Source organism: Leuciscus leuciscus (genome assembly GCF_965113295.1).
Source record: "Leuciscus leuciscus genome assembly, chromosome: 8".
NCBI classification, from domain to species: Eukaryota; Metazoa; Chordata; class Actinopteri; order Cypriniformes; family Leuciscidae; genus Leuciscus; species Leuciscus leuciscus.
The window spans coordinates 18,606,266-18,626,158 of NC_138732.1; the positions used below are offsets into that span (position 1 = coordinate 18,606,266).

At 38.0% G+C, this 19,893-nt stretch overlaps 3 protein-coding genes and 1 long non-coding RNA gene across 12 annotated transcripts in view; 2 read left to right on the plus strand and 2 right to left on the minus strand.

The window, feature by feature from the left end:
- Positions 1-2,772, plus strand: part of afap1l1a (actin filament associated protein 1-like 1a) — a 29,866-nt gene extending 27,094 nt beyond the window's left edge. For 4 of the 7 annotated variants that reach the window (XM_082176799.1, XM_082176801.1, XM_082176803.1 and 1 more), the window contains exons 15-19: positions 419-530; positions 862-1,029; positions 1,489-1,673; positions 1,753-1,875; positions 2,115-2,772. In XM_082176799.1, coding sequence (XP_082032925.1) covers positions 419-530; positions 862-1,029; positions 1,489-1,673; positions 1,753-1,875; positions 2,115-2,141 — 615 coding nt within the window. In that variant the 3' untranslated portion in view covers positions 2,142-2,772. The remainder of the gene's footprint in view (positions 1-418; positions 531-861; positions 1,030-1,488; positions 1,674-1,752; positions 1,876-2,114) is intronic. The other 3 variants (XM_082176800.1, XM_082176802.1, XM_082176805.1) reach the window with 1 other exon arrangement.
- Positions 2,773-3,434: 662 nt separating this feature from the next.
- Positions 3,435-4,868, minus strand: pttg1 (PTTG1 regulator of sister chromatid separation, securin). Of its 3 annotated transcripts, none has more exons than XM_082176812.1 (6): positions 4,752-4,868; positions 4,335-4,439; positions 4,100-4,251; positions 3,938-4,010; positions 3,695-3,847; positions 3,435-3,601 (listed from the first exon to the last, which is right to left on the minus strand). In XM_082176812.1, exons 2-6 carry the CDS (start codon positions 4,423-4,425, stop codon positions 3,516-3,518), a joined length of 555 nt encoding a protein of 184 aa, XP_082032938.1. In that variant the 5' UTR covers positions 4,426-4,439; positions 4,752-4,868; the 3' UTR covers positions 3,435-3,515. The 3 variants fall into 3 exon arrangements, with proteins under 3 accessions (XP_082032938.1, XP_082032940.1, XP_082032939.1); XM_082176814.1 differs by having other exon boundaries at positions 4,335-4,427; positions 4,752-4,852; XM_082176813.1 differs by having other exon boundaries at positions 4,748-4,822.
- A 69-nt stretch (positions 4,869-4,937) lies between these two features.
- LOC309503948 lies at positions 4,938-9,607 on the plus strand. The gene is made up of 3 exons (XR_014207949.1): positions 4,938-5,032; positions 7,782-7,951; positions 9,334-9,607. It is a non-coding gene; the product is annotated as an uncharacterized lncRNA (long non-coding RNA).
- gabrp (gamma-aminobutyric acid type A receptor subunit pi) lies at positions 6,001-10,211 on the minus strand. The gene is made up of 9 exons (XM_082176815.1): positions 10,126-10,211; positions 9,929-10,041; positions 9,780-9,847; positions 9,484-9,701; positions 9,295-9,377; positions 9,037-9,174; positions 7,774-7,926; positions 7,478-7,671; positions 6,001-7,401 (listed from the first exon to the last, which is right to left on the minus strand). The coding sequence occupies exons 1-9, from the start codon at positions 10,176-10,178 to the stop codon at positions 7,084-7,086; spliced, it is 1,338 nt and encodes a 445-aa protein (XP_082032941.1). The 5' UTR covers positions 10,179-10,211; the 3' UTR covers positions 6,001-7,083.
- Between the last annotated feature and the right edge of the window lie 9,682 nt (positions 10,212-19,893).

Below are 19,893 nucleotides of genomic sequence, written 5' to 3' on the forward strand. Positions count from 1 at the left end.
GTCCTACATCATACATCCTACATTATAAGACCAATGTTATACATTCTACGTCAAACATCCTATGTCATAATTCTTACGTCCTCATACATCGAGTCAGAGGTCATCCTCGACTCTCTCGTGAACACGCGTACGACCAAAAACCCATTGCTTCGCATCAGAATGTATTTATTAACCCACTGGAGTCGTATGGTTTATTTTTATGATGGATGGATGCGCATAAACACAAAATTCTACCATTTATTCCACTTTATTTCCACAGTTTGTGGATTTTATTGGCATGTTTATTAAAACGCAGTTAGCATCAGCTATTCATTGTCAATCATTTGTTACACAATGGGTATATGAGGAACGGAAATGGCATTCATTTTGTGGATTGACCCATATGAAGCAGCATGCAGTACAACTTTTTTTTCTTCAGCAGGGACATGAGAGGTTGAGGGGAGGAGCGCAAACGAAGCGTCGTTCTTCTTTCTCCAGCAGTGACACAGGAAAGCCCAGTCCACAAATCACCCTAAAGCGCCACGGCTCCAGTGAGTCCCGTCACACTCTGCACTGTGCTGGTTGTGCTCATAACAAACAGCTGTTAGAGCCAGCGTTCACTTTAACATAAAGAATAGATGGTTTTAAGTTTTTATTAGCAGCCTGCTGACTGCTTAACCTTATTTTGGCCATTTTGAAAAGTTCTCACGCTGTCACATCAAAAGCAGTCAGAATAATGTAACCTGAGCTTAAGATATTTTGGTTTGATCTACGGCTCTCTGCATTTTCACGCTCATTCTCTCACTAAATAAGTGCTAAGAGCTTTGCCACCTTCCCACAGACTTCTAGGGTCTGATCTTTGAACTTTACTTGACATTTCAGACGCAAATCAATACGGGAGGTATGGGAAAACGCGGGCACAGGAGGACGCACGCCGCTTCTTGAAAGAAAAAGAAGACCTGGAGACAGAAATAGACAGTATCAGAAGTGCACTAGTCTCACTGCGGAATAAGAAACGAGAGGCAAAGGAGAAAATGAAAGGTGTAACGGGTGAGAAAGAAATCTTTCCTGTCTATTTTCTGCGATAATACATAGACGTACTATTCCACAATAGTTGGTTTGGTTTTACATAAATATTGCTAAATTTGCAATATGGCTTTGTGCGACCATCAAATCGCAAATAAATTGAGACGGCCATAAAAATTAGAATTGTAGATTTTTAAATAAAATAAAGATGAAAGACTGTGAAAAAGCATTATTATTACAATACTAATATTTCTTATTTTGTTTAATATTATTAGTAATAATAATAATAAATAATATTAAAAAAACTTTTTAAATCACATTTGCAGAGTTAATTCTAAAAAATAATAATTCAATAATTCACGATAATTTTGTGCAGCCCTACCACTACAGTTGTAGTGATTGTTTCCTCTTACTCAACTAGTGTACTTATGTATATTTCCGCCAGAAACATGTATGTAAATGTAATGATCTATTGTTGTGCAGATAAGCAGAGGTTGGCTTTAGAGGAGCGTGTCGTCCAGCTGGAAGACAGCTGCCGGGTGAAAGAGGGTGAGCGTGTGGATCTAGAGCTCAGGCTCACGCAGGTGAAGGAGAGCCTGAAGAAATCTCTGGCTGGTGGAGAAATGGAGGCGCCTAGTACGCCTACAGAGTCTAAACCTACAAACAAGGTACTGGGCAAATATTAGAAAGAATAGTTTAATCAAAAGGATTGTCTGATGTTAAATATGCTTCCTTCTTTCCTCAAAGACTCAAAGGACGGAGACTCAGTATATTGAGTCGTTTCTCCCAGTCAACTGCGCCTCTGAAATGCGTAAGCGACCTCCCTCCATCTATGCATCCACAAAGGGGAATGTTATGCAGAAAGCCAAGGTACACACATCAGTGGTCACAACATTATCTAGTGCAATGCATCAAAAGGCAGATAATGCAAACAGAAGAGCTTGCTGCATCAATAGGGATCACATTAAAACATTTAGTCCATTTCTAATTAGTCAGTCTCTAATGAGTTTCATTGATCACTTTAGGGTCCTGCTATTAAGATTGTATATGTTGCAGAATAGGCCCGTATGTGTGAGTAACTTAATCATTAATGCTTTGTTTTTAACCAGGAATGGGAATCTAAGAAGGGGACTTAAAGAAACTGCTGATCAGGAAGACTTCACTATTAATATGAGGACTTGCACCAACACAGACTGCTGTATATGCAACTCTATGGTGACTGCCACTTTTATAACTTTACAGTGGAGTTAGAATGACAAAGCGCCAGCTATATTATAATACTTTGCAGCCAAATTATGTCCTCTTCATGTATCTTGTGAAGTTCCATGTGACAAGCACAAAATGGCATCAGTGTTGAAGGATTGAGAGGGTATGATGAAATAAGTTTGTCAGTTGAAAGTGCAAGAAAGAGTTGAGGATGGGAAGGCATGTGAGACAATCCACTTTAAAATGTCTTGAATTTTAAACTCTTTAATTTAAGAGGCATGGTAACTGATTTGTACAGGTTTTTTTTTTTTTACTCCATTGCTCATACTTCTGGGGTAATTCCAGCTCTTAACCAAGTGGTGCTAATAACAGTGTATATTTGAAAATTGTATTTATACTTTTTAACATTCTTTTCTAGCTTCATAGTATCTAACTGATACTCCTGTTTGTATCCCTCCCCCATTTCTTTACCACCTTTTAATGTGAGTAACATTTGCACTTTAAATGTCTTTATACATGGAGATGGGAATATTCTTTTAATAAAGACCAAATGTATCTTTACTCCTATGTCAGTTATTGACTTGCAAAAGAATGATCAGTTGGGAACAAAAACTATAAGAGTTTTACTGCAATACTTTACACAAGCCAGCCAAAAGAAGAGAGAACTGTCCTAGTTTCTAAGAACTGAACATTGAACAGCCACTCAAAATAAATATATAAAATAAAAAAAATGCATGCATATGTGTTAACACTTTACAATAAGGATTCATTGTTAACATTAACAATACTTCTGCAACATTAATTTTAGTTACTGTTAACTTCCACATTTACAAATACATTTAAATGATCTGTTAATATAAATGCACTGAACTAACACAGTTAACTAACAAATTTCTCATTATTCATTCATGTTAACTGAGACCTCATTGTAAAGTGTTAACACTATAGTGTATAATATACACTGTATATCCATATCCTGATAGAGCACCTGTTCAACTTGAAAATGGAGAAATCCAGGAAGCCAGTAAAAGCCATTGCAGAACCTGACATTTCCTTATATAAATAATTCACAAAAATATCACAGGTGGATTGTCAATTAATATATGTTTAATGAATGAAATAACCCCTTTAGTGAGATCGGAACATTGGTGATCAAGAGAAAAAGCCCTCAGACAGTTTCAAAAAACAAAACCTTTAGAGTCAGGTTAACCGATCCCTTTAAACAATTTTATAAAGTTTAATAACAGTTAAAAACAAACAATTCTGAATGTACAACGTTTACAATTCAAAAAAAGAAAGAAAGTTTAGAATTCCCACTCCGGGGGCAGGTCAACAGTCAGCTCATTTATAGTCTGTAGGAAGGCCTCCATTTCATCAGCATATTGCACTGCTGCATTTGAGAAAATAAAGAATTAACAATCTTAAATGGGCATAAAAACGTTTTGCATTTAAAGTTTAAACTGCTTCAAAATATACTCATTACCACTGGGCATCTTTAAAGGTGAGAGTGGCAAACACGGATCCATAATAAGCTCTTCCACAGCAGGGGAAGCAGTCAGCCACGTCTGTTTAGTCAAACCAGCCAGAGAGAAACCACTGAGGAAGACTTCATCTGGAACACTGTAGGTCTCAAACTCTACACATTTAACACAGGACAGAATCATCAACAGCTGCCTGACACCAAGAGTTTTCAGTTCCAAAGCCATAAAGCAGCAGACAGGCTTACCGCTTGGATTGTACGGGAAGCACTTCTCAATCTCTGGCAACTCCTCACCAGGAGGCTGAGCAAGCACCTTACACTGATGAAACATGCATTTAATCAACCTACAAGTTATTTCAATATAGTTGTCTATGTAGGAAAGAAGCCTTCATAATCTCAAGAACCAACCTTGGCTTCTGCGGGTTTGGTTTTCTCCTCTGCTTTATGAGAGGCTGCTGGGGTAGCAACAAGCTTATTTAGGACTCCCAAAGCTTTTCGGTTGGATTGCAGAGGAGCTCCCAGAAGCTTCTTTCCTGTCAGAGGTGTTCTCAAGCACGGATCTGAAAATTATATACGAGTAAATTTGACACCATTTATGGATCTGGTACAAAATGCATTTTGGTGTCTGAGCATTGGTACTGACCTGGAGCTGAGTGCAGTCTGTTCGGGCGAGATTTGATGGATGGAGTGGTCAGTCTGCCGTTCTCCTGATCCAGGTAAATCATGGTGTCCATGTCTGTAACGTTAGCTTAGCACAGCGTTGACAGAGACAGGTTAAAGAAACACTGCAGCTTCAAGATACAAACTACACTCACTTAACAAACAGCAAGACAATCAAAACCAACTTGTTCGGTTAAAATAATGCCGTTTGTGATTAGTAACAAAACAGTTAACTTAATCTTGGGCAATTTCGTTTTATGTTGTATTATTAAAAGTGACACGCAGGTTTTATCAATGCATTTCGCCAGTTGAACTAACCTTTAGTCTTTCTAAAATCTAAATCATATCAGTCGAAATAAAATACAACCTCTACCGAGACGGTGTTGAGTAACTTACCTACCTTTTATCTGTATTTATTCTTATCCTTCGTACACGAGCAAAAATGTCGTTTGTTTTGGTTCCGAGTTTCCCGGCTGAGTTTTAAAAGGCAACCAGCTTCCTCATTGGCTGATAGATTTTCCTCTTTGACCAGACGATGTTCTTAGTTTATTGCTGAAGCGCGACAGTTCCACCTAATGGCTTGACTGAGTAAAGCAATGGAGTCTTAAGATGAACATTGAAACGGTGGCGGTGTGGTGAAGAAGAGATCACAAGTGATGAGTCCAGCTTAGGATTCTGAATGTAATCAATCAAACTTTAATTCATGTAATTAATCTTTTATTTTTATCCTGATTATTTATATAGTTTAAGTGAAATAAATTGCATTTTTAGGTATGTCTTGTGACATTGTTAATTGTTATTAAGCAATAAGGCATAATATATACATTTTTAATTACAAGCATGCCATGTCATAATTAATTCTTACACAGAATTATGCTTGTATCATATTTGTTATCTAAGTTTTTTATCGAAAAATATCGTAGATGGTGAAAAAAACGTTATCTCTAATAATTTTGGAAAGCTGTAGCCTATGCTATGCTACTATCCAAGCTAACTAAAAAAAAACACTAAGCTTCACAATCTATAGCTTTGGTTATATACTAGTATATGAAACATATAAGTTACATTGTTTGTTTGAATTGTAACTGTCTAGTGCCCTAGAAATATTGCAGAATCTTACATAATTTTGATATATTTCACCTTAAAAAAGTTTTTTTTAATTTTATTTTAAAACTTTATTTTAAAACTTTGTTTTTATTTTAAAACTTTATTTCCAGATTTTAATTTCAGTTTTACAATATGGAATCAAACTTATGGACCCCGCTGTACATACATGCATACATTGACCATTAGGCCTATTGGTTTTACTTATTGGCATTTAATATGCTCATTCATTGCGTTTGAAGTTTACAACATCCCTACAGCGCATTACATTTACCTAGCAAAGCAAGAAGAAGAAAAAACAGATAAAGCATTGAAACCTTATAAATCAGCAATGTATAGGCAATTGCTTATTAAAGGGGTCCTATTATGCCCTTTTACGAAGTCTTGATTTTGTTTTTGGGCTTGCCGTGTACTAGAATATGCTTTCATGCTTGAATGTTCAAAAAACACATTATTTTTCACATAGGCTATTTTACATTATTACAGCACCTCTCATTTCCAGTCTGGCACACGCTCACATCGAACACGCCCGATTTCGATGAAGCCCTTCCTTCCGAAATAAGAAATGTGCTGTGATTGGTTAGCTGACCAAGTGTGTTCTGATTGACAGCACTAGTGTGTGTTCGGGAAATGTCCCGCTCCATAACTGCGAGTTTTTCGCTAGTGTAAATATTGAGGATGGCGTCAATTTCAAACCAATTCTAGCCCGATTCAGACCCTGACAATGTTAACGAACATGCAGAACGGATTTCATGCACATACTTTGCAAGCACGGGTTTCACAGGACGTTTCAGAGTGGTATATCATTTTTCTATTATATGATTTGTATTTTCTTATACATTATAGATACGATGTTATCCACCATTTAATCGTGATATTTGTCGGAAAACTAAGATAAAACAAATAGTAACTGATCACAAAATTTAACTAAGGAGTGGTGAACCGTCTTACAAAAAAACAAGCCATGCAGCGCACATATAATCGTTGGGGTTATAATGTTCAGGAACAGTGTTTCAAGTGAGCTTGTCAGCCTTAGGAAGGAAACAGGAAAAACAATGTCTCTTTGACATTCTGTAGTGACAACACTGTCTTCTCTAATGCAACTCAGCCAGGCCTCGTCCCCTTTTTTGCATATTCCGTGGGCGGGGATTATTTAAATGAGTAACATGAGAACATTTTGACTTCATAAGATCCGGAAAAATCGTGTTGTAGTCCAAACAAGCCATTCGTTGTAGTTCTTGTAAAGGGGATTCTGTTAAATAAAATATCTCCCTTTGGAGTGGACTTTGAGCTTTGTAACCTTACAGATCTTTTTTTATGCTCAAACAGCAACATTACACACTAACTAAAGTTGTAAAAGTGGGAAAAAAATCATAATAGGACCCCTTTAAGAAATAAGACTGGATAGTACAACAGCGTCCTATTGCAGATGTGTCCCTATTGTGATTTATGTGTGTTCATGTAATCTTAATTTTCACTGTTGCGAATCAGTGAACCGTGTAAAAGTGCAGCTCAGTGTTAAAGAGCACTATTCAACCTGGAATTGATGGGTAGTCATCAGTCTTCACTTTTTCAGTCATTTGAGTAATACTTTGTTTATGGAGATAGGAGGTAGAGTTTTCAGTCCGTTAGAATAAAAGGTAATAGAGCCAGTAGAAGATATTGACGAGGAGAAATGCCATAGGGAACAGTGTCCTTGAGTGTCTGTCGATGTTGTGAGGATTCTCGACACTCATCATGGATGCTGCTCGGTGAGACATTTGCTTTACAGAGGATAAACCGCACCCCTTCTCTTGTTTCTTGTCCACTGCCTCATCCCCTTCACATGCCACAGATTGCTCTTGCGTCTCCTGCTGAGTGGAGTCTTCCGTCTGCATCTTTTTTGGTGACATTGAATTGACCAAGTGAGTCGTACCATTTGACTCCTCGAATTCTTTGAGCAGTTCCTATGAAAAGTTTAAAAAGGTTATTAATTAGTAGTAAAAAAAAGTCATATTTAAGCACTATCCACAGATTTCTCACCCTTTGCACATCTACAATGGTCTGGTGCTGCATGGTGCAGAAATGAGCGCAGGCATATTCCAGCAGAGCACCAAAGATGAAGGTGAAACAGATGCCGAGATAGACGTCGATAGCCTTAATGAAGCAGTTGGCATTAGGAAGTGAGGTCCTGGCACCCATCATTAGTGTGGTCATGGTAAGAACAGTGGTCACCCCTGTCAAATAAATGGATTTGATCGAGAATAGTTAGTTTATTTGATCTAGAAATGTTTTATAGAACATGTTTGCTAGAGTAATAAACTCTTGGAATCACTGGCCGATGCAGGTGCGAGCTGGTACGGAGGACTGACTGATCCAGAAAGACACCCATGACAGAACCACCAGCAAGGTTGAGGGCACATACGTCTCCAGAATAAAGAACAGCACATTTCTGCGCAAAGCGAAGTGGAGCACTAGCTTCGGGTAAAAACCTGCAACAGATCCAGAATACTGCAGGTGATTCATACACTGTAATTTTTGTGGGGAATTTTTACAGAAAAATACAAGTAGCATGTTGGTTAATTGTAAAATAGTTTTGTTTCAGCTTATTTTTGTTATCCGTAAATGTACATTAAGGTGTTTTGTGTTACATTTTCTGTTATTTAGTGAATGTTTTGTTACTTTCTGTTTATAATGTTGATTATCAGTACATTCATACAGTACAGTAGGGATAGTTCACTAAAAAATAAAAATTCTGTCATAATTTACTCACCCTCAAGTCATTCCAAACATGCATGAATTTCTTTCTTCTGCTGAACACTTCAATAATTTGAAGAATGTCTGTAACCGAACAGGCCCAAGGCCCCATTGACTTCCATAGTATGGAAAAAAAATATCAATGGGTCCCAAAATTCAATAACTTGAGGGTAAGTAAATGATGACAGAATTAAAATTTTTGAGTGAAATATTGCTTTAATGTAAAAAGCAGGTAGTTCTTGTAGACTGGTAATTATTAATATTGTATCATTATATTGGAAATAGTTTTAAGGTGTAAAATATAAAAGCACCAATATGCCATATCGTGATAGCTGAAAACATTGTCACTGTATTTGTATGGTGCATTTCTGGCATTTTCTAGATTATTTTTTTACAGTGTAGACAGTTTATAGCAGCACTAGCAAGTTTGATTAATTAGGAATTTACTAATTAAAAAAGTATTATACATTTTAGTCCATTGAATATCAAAATATCAAACCAAGTGGCATCTGCAGACAAAATATGATACCCTTTTTCTGTATCATTTGAAACCTAAAACCTCTTTTTGTGCAATATTTTGCTTGAAATATGTGCTTGTGCTGTTTTCTTTGGAGAACATTTAAGCCATTTGGATGATCATTTGTTATCTAATGCAATGTCATTTATGCATCTTTAAGTCAGGCTTTAAGTGTCCAAATTCTTTTTTTGGGACACTGTAAACCATGATTGCGCTGTAAGCTGCTTAGGAAAAAGACGTCTGTTAAAAGACTGGCTGACTGGCACTTTTCAGAAAAATAAAATGTAAAAGTGGCCAAGATATTCATAATGAAATTCGATGTTTATACCTGTTTCATACACAGCTTCAGATACGGTCGTGTAGTGGCTCTCTACACTGTACTGGGCCAGACGCAGTGTATCTAACCCCTTCACTGAGTCATTCCCTCGGGTCCAGTAAAACACCACATCCTGTAAATTATAGCCCCCTGAACATGCATGCACACACATTCAGGTTTAAGGGTTTGCACAGCCTGCCCTTGAATAATCAATACAATAACATAAGTAGAAGTAATTTACATCTAATTGTTTAGAGTGAAAACACTTACAGCTTTCTAATTGCAAAGTACACTCTTGTCTATCCATAGGATACTTGGTGAGGTCCATGTTGCAGGCGATGGTTGCTGTTATGCTGTGGAGAAAAGGGGGAATATTGATTGAACCATTTCAGTAGGAAGGTTCCCCAGACGCACATACAGCTGCCTGGTGCAGCTGTTCAGCCTTGGGTAAGAAGTTACCGGAGAGCATAGAGCACAGTGCCATTGCTGAAGATGCGGATCAGGCGGTTCTCCACAGTGACATCATGGAGGAAGGAACGCTTAGAATCAGGGATGAACGTATCGGGGATCCACAGCAAAGAAACCAGCCTTCCATCCAGACTCAGACTTTCATTTCCAGGGAATATCAGTCGGGAATCTTGCCATCGTTGTCTTAGGAAAATAGTGGCTGTGTAGTCCTATCAGTATGTGAACAGAACAGAATCCCATTAGTCTTCAAGAAAGTTTACAGGTTAGGTTATAAACATTAATAGTACCATGTTAATCTCAGAGATGGCATCAATGCTGGCGATATCCAAACTCATTCCAATTTCAACAGGCCCCTCTGTGGGAACAAAGAAATGTGTTTGTATTATCCATGTTTTAATTCTCAATCTATATTCAGTCAACTGCAGCTGGCCCTCACGGTTAAAGTTTGGCCTAAGGTATCGATTGTAGCCTTTCATCAGCTTCTGTATGGTGGGCTGCAGTTGTGAATCATTCCACTCGCCATACTGATTCCCATAGAATCCTCTTTCACTGGGAGACAGGGAAAAATTTTAGTAATGTGGATGGCCCATGATTCTCAGTCTCGATGTGTCAGATATTTATCTCTTTACTCACCCGTTTGTAATCAACAGAAATAGACTCGCCCAGAACATAAGATAGAGCAGCATTCTGTGATAATGTGATACGGATGAGCAGTGGCTGTGAAGAGGATTTAAGAAAAAAGTTTTGTTAAAATCATCTCTATCAAGAACGGATTATGACCAGTCACTCTGAAGGCCCTCTCTTTTCACCCCACACACTGTTTTCTCCAGGGATTATACAAATTAGAGAATAAGATCGTTTAATTGCGTCTTTATTCCACTTTTGCTTCTTTGCTACACATTTGCTACATGAGATTTTATATTAAAATTATATTATCAGCTTTAGCTTTTCATCCAGTTTACCAAGTGGATAATAAAACTCAGATTGATGCATGTCTGCAAGGGTTCGTATTGTTTTTGACAAATGAGTCATCATTTATTCAGGACCTTTTCAGTCATTTTTTATTTATTTATTAAAGAGGTCCTTGATTATGATTTCACTTTTTAAACTTTAGTTAGTGTGTAATTTTGCTGTTTGAGCATGAACAACATCTGCAAAGTTACAGTACAACGCTCAAAGTTCAATGCAAAGGGAGTTATTTTATTTTACAGAAACCAATTTTAAAGGACTACAACAAACGGCTGCTATGAACTACAATAAGCCTTTTTTCGGGTTGGTGACATCACAAACCCTAAAGTTCAGTAGCCCCGCCCACTGATTAGAGCATGACAAGTAGTAGTAGGTAAATAACAGACGTCACGTGACGCTAAGCGATTACATGCCTTTGAAGAGTGCAAAATGTTGTGCAGTGCCAGGTTGAGGAAAAACACAGTAGCTACATTGGATTTGCAGAGAGCCTGAAATTAAAAAACTATGCTGTGCCTTCTGGCCTGTTGGATCCGACAAGAACGGCGAATCACACTTCTGTATGTGAGTAAAAAAGTTATAATGTGTTACTATTGCTTTGTTACAGATAATTTGGTATGTGTACATGCTATGTGTAGGGGAGACCGGGGATGGTTGTAACAATTTTGACCTTTCTGTCTATAGCTTGAAGTACTTTGAAGTCAGTGTGTTCAAAATGTGATCCAAACTAGTTACAAGTGTCTGCTATTAAATGACATAGCTATTATCTTTGCAACACAAACAGAAAATGCATGGTTTAGTTTCAAACACGAGGAGTGAAATGTTACAATTCACCCCATAGTCAGGGTTAGTTGTAACATACCCTGGGGTGAGATGTAACATTATGATATCCACCGGGGTGATATGTAACATAATGAAATAAGGATTTTGACAAAAAAAATATTTTGAAAGGTTTTTATTCAACACTGACTTTTCAATATAACTGATGTGTGTATCACTCTTAGTCTCAGTGTGTTTGTCACTCTAAATCATAGTAATTGACCATTATAAATTGAACTTGAACACAAACATTGCTTGTTTGTAAGCATGTTTGTTACTGCCAGTGTTAGTAATGGTCATAATAAAATTTAACACTTGAACATTGTGTCTGTGTGTGTGTGTGTGTGTGTGTGTGTCTGTGTGTGTGTGTGTGTGTGTGTGTGTGTGTGTGTGAGTGTGCGTGCGTGCGTGTGTGACTCTGTTGTTTCTCTGTCATAGTAATTGACCATAATAAAATGAACTTGAACACTTGAACATTCTATTTGTGTAAGCATGGTTGTTACTGTAAGTCTATAGTATTGGCCATAATAAAATTTTGTTTCATTGTTGTTACAACTAACCCAGAGTCTTGTTGTTACAACTAACCCAGAGTCATGTAGCCATGAACTAGCTCACCTTACAGCTAACAGGCAAAACATTAGCACTAACAACTTGCATGGAAAATATCTACACAGACACACAATAACCATAATAAAAGTTTGAGGAGTTTAACTACAAAGCAGAAATTCCCATAACAAAAACAAAAAAAGTAAAAAAAGTAACTTTCTTATCTCAAAATTGTTTTTTCCACTCTAACATGTGCTGTGTCTGCCACAGGGCTCTACTTTATCACATGTGGAATAAGAACTAAACTGAGGATGTGCGAAGTGAATCAGGTGATTTGTAACTAGTTCCTGATTGGACAGATTGGAATTGTTACAACTGACCCGTGTTACAACCATCCCCGGTCTCCCCTACATTTCTAATCAAAATCACCAGTGATTTCTGTATGATTTTGTAGGCCTACAGTCAGATGTTTTCGTCTCAAAATCGTTTATTGTCAGTAAATCAAACCAGTGACTAAATGGTCAACTTCACATTGTTTCTCTTATTAGGATGAAAATATTCTGTTATTTAAACTGTGATTAAATTATATATAGAAAGCGATCAAAGAACGCTCCCTTTACAATCGCTGGAACTGTCAATCAACCAGAGTGTTCTCTCGCCAAAACTCCCGTTAGAATCAACGAATCTCTTATTTGCACAGTTAGTTATGATGAAAGTATTCGTTAGTGTGCAGAAATTGAGTTACATTGACGAGATCGCTGCATTCATGCGTTCAACATGTCTGTGATGCTCATCCACTGCAACCTTTCATGCCACGATCTAAATATAAAACTATAATCATTAGTAAACCTCGAGAACTGTAATAGTAAAACCGTGCTAATAGTTTTCGAGATAATTCCACATGTAATACTTATTAGCTATTTCATTTGCAATGATGTTAGCCAATCACAGCAGTGGGCGTTTACGCTGAAGTCTCGCAGCAGACACGCCCCTTAAAACAGCGTTCAAATCAGATGGCTAAAATCAGGGAAGGAAAAATGCCTTTAATTTCTAATTTATGACAATTTTTGATGTAAAAATCATACTGACATTATAAGTGCACCCCAGAAAACACTATAAAATAATAAAATAATGCAGTTCATGACCCCTTGAAAATAACTCAACAGCAGTTTGCTGATGATTCAAACATTTCTTTGAGGAAAAACACATTCAATGTAGACATTTTTATGAATTTTCCTGGCATGTTTAAAAAATTCCAGATATTCATTGATTGTGGGAACCCTGTCTGCAATATATTTCTGCATTATTCATTAATACAATAGTCTATTAACTATTAATGGTATAATATTAATAGTTAATTGAACACATCCAAGCACTGTTTGTCCACCAATATTAATTTTCAATTTTCAATTTGCATTACATTGTTTTCTGGTGTCTCTCAGCTTGAGGTCCCAGGACACTGGTCCTGTTTACCCTCATAAGTACCCATCAATCATGTAAACTTAAATGTCCCGGAACCTTTGCACAAGATGGCAGCAGTCCTCTGCCCGCACACAATTGCTCCACCAACAACCTGTACTATTTATTTAATGCACAACCTCCCAGTCACTATTTCTCTTTACTTTAAGCTGATGAAGCTGATTGGCTTGCCTCAAAACACACCAGCAAAACCACTGCAGTTATTGTCATGGGACCTGAACAAGAAGCAGTCCATAATAAAAGGCTCTGGACCATTTTACCACAGATCAGCCCCCACCAACCATTTATCTCTCTATCTCTATCTCTCTCTCTCTCTCTCTCTCTCTCTCTCTCTCTCTCTCTCTCTCTCTCTCTCTCTCTCTCTCTCTCTCTCTCTCTCTTTTTTTTTCAATGGATTCTTTTAGATTAGAGCAATCTTTCAAAATGTCAGTGCACGTCTATTACTAAATGAGTCACATAAAATAGACCTTTTGCGCCCAGAGGTGTGACAGAGTACAAATCTCAAGATTACTATGTTTTAACAATTTCTCATGTATATTTTTTCCAGCTTTTCCACTAGCACTCACTATTGCATTAATTTAAAATCACATATGACCTGCCAGATGCAAAAACTGTCAAATATATTCTTCAGAATGTAAACAGTATTCCATCTTCTTTGGCATGCCACTCATCTCATCACTCCCACTACATATTCTTTCTTTTTCCCATCTTCAATTATTCCTCTCCTCTTCCACCTCATCCCTCCATCCATCAGCTGTCCCCATCTACTCTCTGTCATGCTGCATGAAAATCACAATGACAGCAGTTACCTGTGGAGATCTGAGATGCAAATTATTGTGACTTTACCCTTCACTCTTCTTCTTGGTCTCTTTCTCTGTTGGTGTACCTGTAAAATAGATTCAGGTTGATAAAGATGTTTTCAATCCTTAAATGAAAGTTTTCTTTTATCTTGGGTCTATGTCTTCTTTTAAATATCTTATTGTTTCTTGGTCTCTCAGCACTCGGTGTGTCTCCGTCCAAGCATGGCTTCCCTCACACTCATCACTTGAATGGCTCTGAGAATATTCTCTCTCTCTGCCTCCACCATTTCCCCAACCTCCCCCTAGTATCGCTCTCTCTCTCTCTCTCTCTCTCTCTCATATACATGTGCACAGCTGTGTCAGATGCCTGTGATAGCACCTGTAGTTTTTTAGATGAGTCTCATTGCTTGGCTCCCTATAAATCAATGTCTTTAATAATGTCATGTGTCTTGTGACATGCTGCATTCTTCCAATCGCTCTCTCTATCTCTCACTCAACTGCCTCCTTTACAGTTTCAATCACAATGCTGATTTCTCCTTGGTCCTTGTTGCAAATTCACATCACATTTCACATCTGTGTCTTTCATCTCTTTTGTTTCCTGTTGCCACACCTGTTACTTTTGAAGTTCCTGTGAAATGATCTATGTCATTTTATTTCCTTATTTCTCATATCTATCTATCTATCTATCTATCTATCTATCTATCTATCTATCTATCTATCTATCTATCTATCTATCTATCTATCTATCTCTTGTCATGCTGTTTTCTCTCTGTATTTTCATCTTGCTTATCCATACATTCTTTTAAGATTCCTCTGGAGAGAGTGTTTATTGTTTCATCGCAGAGATTTTTTACGCATTTTTTTTTTATTGCCAAACCATCCTTTGGCTTAACATAATTTTTGCCATATATGGGATCTTTTGATTGAGAAATAAATTAAGGTACTGTCTATTTACACTAAGTGCAGATGGCCAACCATGTTGACAAAGGCTATTCTCACCAACTCCGCCCATATACTTTCAGATATTTTACCTTTAGAGCAAATAGCATATTACTTTTATTTAAACTCTTTGTGAATAGCATCTATCACTGTTTGCATTTAGTATAATGCTATTTGTTGCTATTTATATTTGGCACAAAAAGTATTTACACTCAGTGTTAATAGAAAAAAACTATGCTTTATAAGCCCCTTTCACACAGAGATTCCGGGAAATACATGGATAAAGTGACCCGGGATTTGACCCGGGTTCGTTTGATTTTGGTTCATTGACACTGCCAGTGATTTTCCGAAATCAGAGAGTGCGTTCACACACAACCCGTAAAAATGCCGTAAAGACACGTGACATCGATATGACTTGTAAACTCAGCAGCAGTTTGCTTATGAGCTGCGATCTCTCTCGAGAAACACCACGCTTGTGCATTTTTTTCTCTCTGATTCGATCATAAAATTGCGCTTTACGTATCGTTTCACTGCTGGCGAACGATCCCGCGCTTCAGCGTCATCACTACGACACGGCATTATTACGGCTTTTGTTCACACAGCGCGCGTTCCGGTCGAGTTTGCGTTCACACAGAAGGCGCTCTGGCAATTTGCCGGCAATTTCCCGGGTTCAAAGCGCTGTGTTAAAGGGGCTATTCGGTTGTTAAGTCGTGACGTAACCAATACTCTTTCCGGGTCCAAAGTCCAGGTCCTCTCTACCTACCTACCGCTTTCGCTGGTGTTTTGGTTATTATTGAGTGTTTTTACAATGCCGCAGTGCTGTGTCCCGTGTCCCGAGCTAATTCACTTCAACCTCGTAAATCTTCTTTTTCATTGATGCCTGGACTCTACCCTTAATTATGCCACCTGAGTGATGAGCTACACTAACCACTCTGTTGGTGTTAAAGGAATTTAAACCCTTTTTGACCGCCAAGGGTGCCTCACTAAGAAGGACGTGATCGTAAATAAATTTACAGGTTCCACCGTTGTTATTTCTGGACGGGAGGAGCGCTTGGACCCAAAACGTCACGCGTGACGTCAGACTTAACAATCGGATAGAGTGTAGCCTAACTGAGTAGAATGTAATCTAGACGTATTACATTTGTTATGTTGTCATTGTCATGCGTCGCCTCACTGCCATTCACAAATCATCTCTCATGAACTCATGGGATAGTAAAGAGTCCATTGGATAAACACTGCAGAATCTCGCCGGAGATAATATGTCATCCATGTAGTTTTTGCCTACTATTTTTTTAATGTAATGAATTCGGACACACTACTCTTTTTAAACCTACTAGGGATCTCCCAGTCACGTGACCCCTAGCCGCGTGTCAGCCATTTTGACGGAATACTATTGCACAAGCGCACATACATGAGAATGCGGATTATCACGTTTTATGGCTGCGAATTGATTAAAATAATGAATAATGGTCACTGTATACTATTAATTATCTTGAGCCTGCTGAAATGTTACTATAAATATATTTTCTTTCCAACTGTGCAATCTTAATAATAAATCGGCTAAATATATTTATCCACTAAGCTGCAGCAGTCCTATGCTCGTCTTCCCATTACGTTTTTTTTCTCTTTCTGACATTTCATACCTGTTGTTAAATTTTTTTAATTAAATTGACTATAAAAAAGATTGCTTGTGTGTGCTGGTGTTCATTCCAGTCTTTTAAAATAGTTGAATGAATGAATGCTCGCGAGGTGCCTGTAACGATTTTAAATAGGCTAAGGTTAGGCTTTTTAATCAATAATGTACACGGTAGAGGAGAACGACAGTCAACTACTTTGAATATTATAGCATTTTGGGCATAAACATGTAAATAGTGAAAAGACTGACATTGAAAAATGACACAGAATGATTAAAATGTAATATTTAAATATTTAATCCAAATAAATAAATGTTCGTGGTTCGCACTGATGTTATTCATTTGTTCTCACACACTTCAGCGTCGCGGTCACTGGCCACTATCTATTATTAGCGCAGCGGCCGTCAGCTAACTCTTCACGTCATGTCATCATAAAAAGAAATATACAAGAGGAAGATAAAATAATCAGGAATCATAGATCCATATGAAGCACCACGAGTTCTTTTTACAGGCATTAAATGTGTAGAAAAACTTCCTGACATTGAGTTCGGTGACATTTACAGCTACCTTATTCACTTCCCATCACGCTATACCGGAGCTTCATTAAAAGCAAATAACAGTTAAAAGCTTAGCAGGCTATCGGTATCACGAGTCCGGATGGGTCAGCAACACTTTGATTTGGACGCCAGCGGGGAAGGATTTTTCAATCATCACCGCAAAGGTTGGTCAATAGATGAATATTTCGCGACGAGCTGTATTATCACCAGCGGTTTAGCATTTTTCTATTCCGTCAAGATGGCTGCTCCAAATGGCGTGACGTCACGCGGGACGTCCCTATATAGCCTAGGTAAGTAGGCATATTCAGATGCAGCCATGGTATTGAATTTGCATATTCAGATGCAGCCATATGCAGCAATATGCTATTTTCTCTATTTTCAAGTCATTCAATTCCATAGAAATCAATTTTTGCCACAAAAAGAGTGGAACAAATTCAAAAGCATAAATTCAAAATTAAATCGATTCCATTTGTGCCTGGGTATGGCTTCATTATTTAGCACTATGAGCAAATTTGAACCTTTGTAAATAACATACCTTTTCAAGCAACAGATCAATTTGATGACAGCACAGCAGTCTTTTTTTTTTCTTACAGTATTTGTGTCCATTAAAGTCACATCCCTTTTTGTTAGGCATTCTTCCATTTTATAGTTTTATCAGATGGAAAGCTGCCGGAGAGGGACAGTGGACCTGCTTTAATAATCCCCCTGCGGATTGACCGGCTCGCCATGATTAAAGCGGACTCCTCTTGGCATCCTCAGGCTCTAAGCCCACACAACATTGTCAACAGAGGCGTTGGATTCAAACCGACGGCTAAATGAATGTTTGACAGCACAGAGACACACGGGTTACGCATCAGAAAGCCCAATTATATAACCTCTGCTCTCTACCTCCAAGGAAGCCTTGTTTCCTTCTTGGATTAATGTTTATCTTCTGGTGCTAATCAGATGTTTTCTGAAAAAGGAAACTTTCTCAAATGACGCCTCCACAGCTCAGGAACCGACACTGCCAGTATAAACCTGTATAAAAAGCTCCCAGGCTTTGCTCATTTGCAAGGATAGCGCTCAGCTGTGAGCGAGAGGCACCAGGTGTGTCCTAGATGAAGGAACGCCCTGTGTCATCCTCCCCATTAGACCTGCAGACATCAAGCTAGGAGTGGTGGACTATTGAGTGCCAGCAGAAGAACTTAAGACCAGCCTGTTGTCTGAGCCAGTGACTTATGCCTGGATCGATCCTAGAGCCTGAGAGGTTTATGGTTGAAAATCAGATGACCACCACCAATCACCTCAGCACATGAATAGCTATTTCCTCTCATCTTGGTTCCCATCACAATCCAGTTGACAGATTATCAACATGCCTACTTCCTTCTCTCCTCCTCCACCACTCCGTTCAAGCTCTCTTTAATTCACGTTACCTTAATCTGTCCTCTTTCCATTTTTGTGAAGGTCGTCACATGCTACCCCGTCTAGTAATGGTCTCCTCTTCATGCACTTTCGTAGATCACTCAGACAGTTTTATAATTACTGAGCCGCATGACAGTACAGCTCATACATGAGAGTGAAGATTGAAAAGACTTCCTACATGCTTCATGACCTCATTTGTCATCACATGACTTACATTCATTCAGATAAATCCACCAGCCTGCCATTTACATGACGGTTACTATAATATATAAACTCAGGCCGCCTGACTTTTTTAAATTTTCTTTTAATCTATTTTCATATCCTGCCCTACACTGTTAAAATAAAGACTCCAATAAGACCCAAAATAAGTTTTTTAAGGTCTGATGTCACAGAAGAATCTTTTTAAAGGGTTATTTCACCCATGAAAATTCTGTCATTATTTACTCACCCTCATGTCGTTCCAAATCTGTATGCATTACTTCCGATATTTTGAAGAACATTGTGAACCAAACAACATTGGAGCCCATTAACTTCCACTGTATGTACAAAAAATACTGAGATTTGTCTCTAAATATTTTTTTCTTCTATGTTCCACAGAAGAAAGGAAGTCATACAGGGTTGGAATGACATGAGGATGAGTAAATGACAACATAATTGACAAGTTCCACAAATAACTTTTTATAATAGTTCTTTGGAAAATCAACTACAGCATGTAATCATGCTTTTTAAAGAACCATGAAACCAATATTCCGATCTTAAGAACCTAAGACCCTAATCTTCAAAAAACCTTTTTGATAAGTAGCCAGATCAAGTAGGCTATACAGTGGGAAATGATTCTTAAGAATCCTGCAAAAGAACCTTTATATTAACCATGTAGCTTTCTTAATACTTTTTTATTTAAAAGACATTCAATTCTCACTCACTCAAGCACGCACATTTTGCTGTACTCACCTTTTTTGCTTTCTTAGTTCAGTCTTGAGTCCGATTGTGAACGGTAAAGGTGTGCTGGTTGTGAGGATGTGCAGATGATGTGCCTGTCTCCTCTTTCTCTCTCACTCTCACTCTCACTCTCTCTCTCTCTCTCTCTCTCTCTATTTTTTATTACTCTGTCTCACACTGTCACTCTCATTTACTCTCTCACGGGCAGGACATACTCTAGTGTTCGGTTTTCAGCAAGGAAAGAGAGTGTTCCTTGTCTGCATGCCAACCATAGGGATGATGTAGATGAGTACATGGCATTAGCACGATTTGGTATAAGCC

Excerpts from the sequence above, each read along its gene's own strand:
- pttg1 (XM_082176812.1), bottom strand. The coding sequence starts at position 4,425 with ATGGACACCATGATTTACCTGGATCAGGAGAACGGCAGACTGACCACT. Across the intron at positions 4,011-4,099 it reads CCAAACCCGCAGAAGCCAAG|TGTAAGGTGCTTGCTCAGCC; the intron begins GTTGGTTCTTGA and ends ATGTTTCATCAG. Across the intron at positions 3,848-3,937 it reads CTTCCCGTACAATCCAAGCG|AGTTTGAGACCTACAGTGTT; the intron begins GTAAGCCTGTCT and ends TTAAATGTGTAG.
- gabrp (XM_082176815.1), bottom strand. The coding sequence starts at position 10,178 with ATGCTGCTCTATCTTATGTTCTGGGCGAGTCTATTTCTGTTGATTACA. Across the intron at positions 9,848-9,928 it reads CCTTAGGCCAAACTTTAACC|AGGGGCCTGTTGAAATTGGA; the intron begins GTGAGGGCCAGC and ends TTGTTCCCACAG. Across the intron at positions 7,927-9,036 it reads TGAAGCTGTGTATGAAACAG|GTTTTTACCCGAAGCTAGTG; the intron begins GTATAAACATCG and ends GATCTGTTGCAG.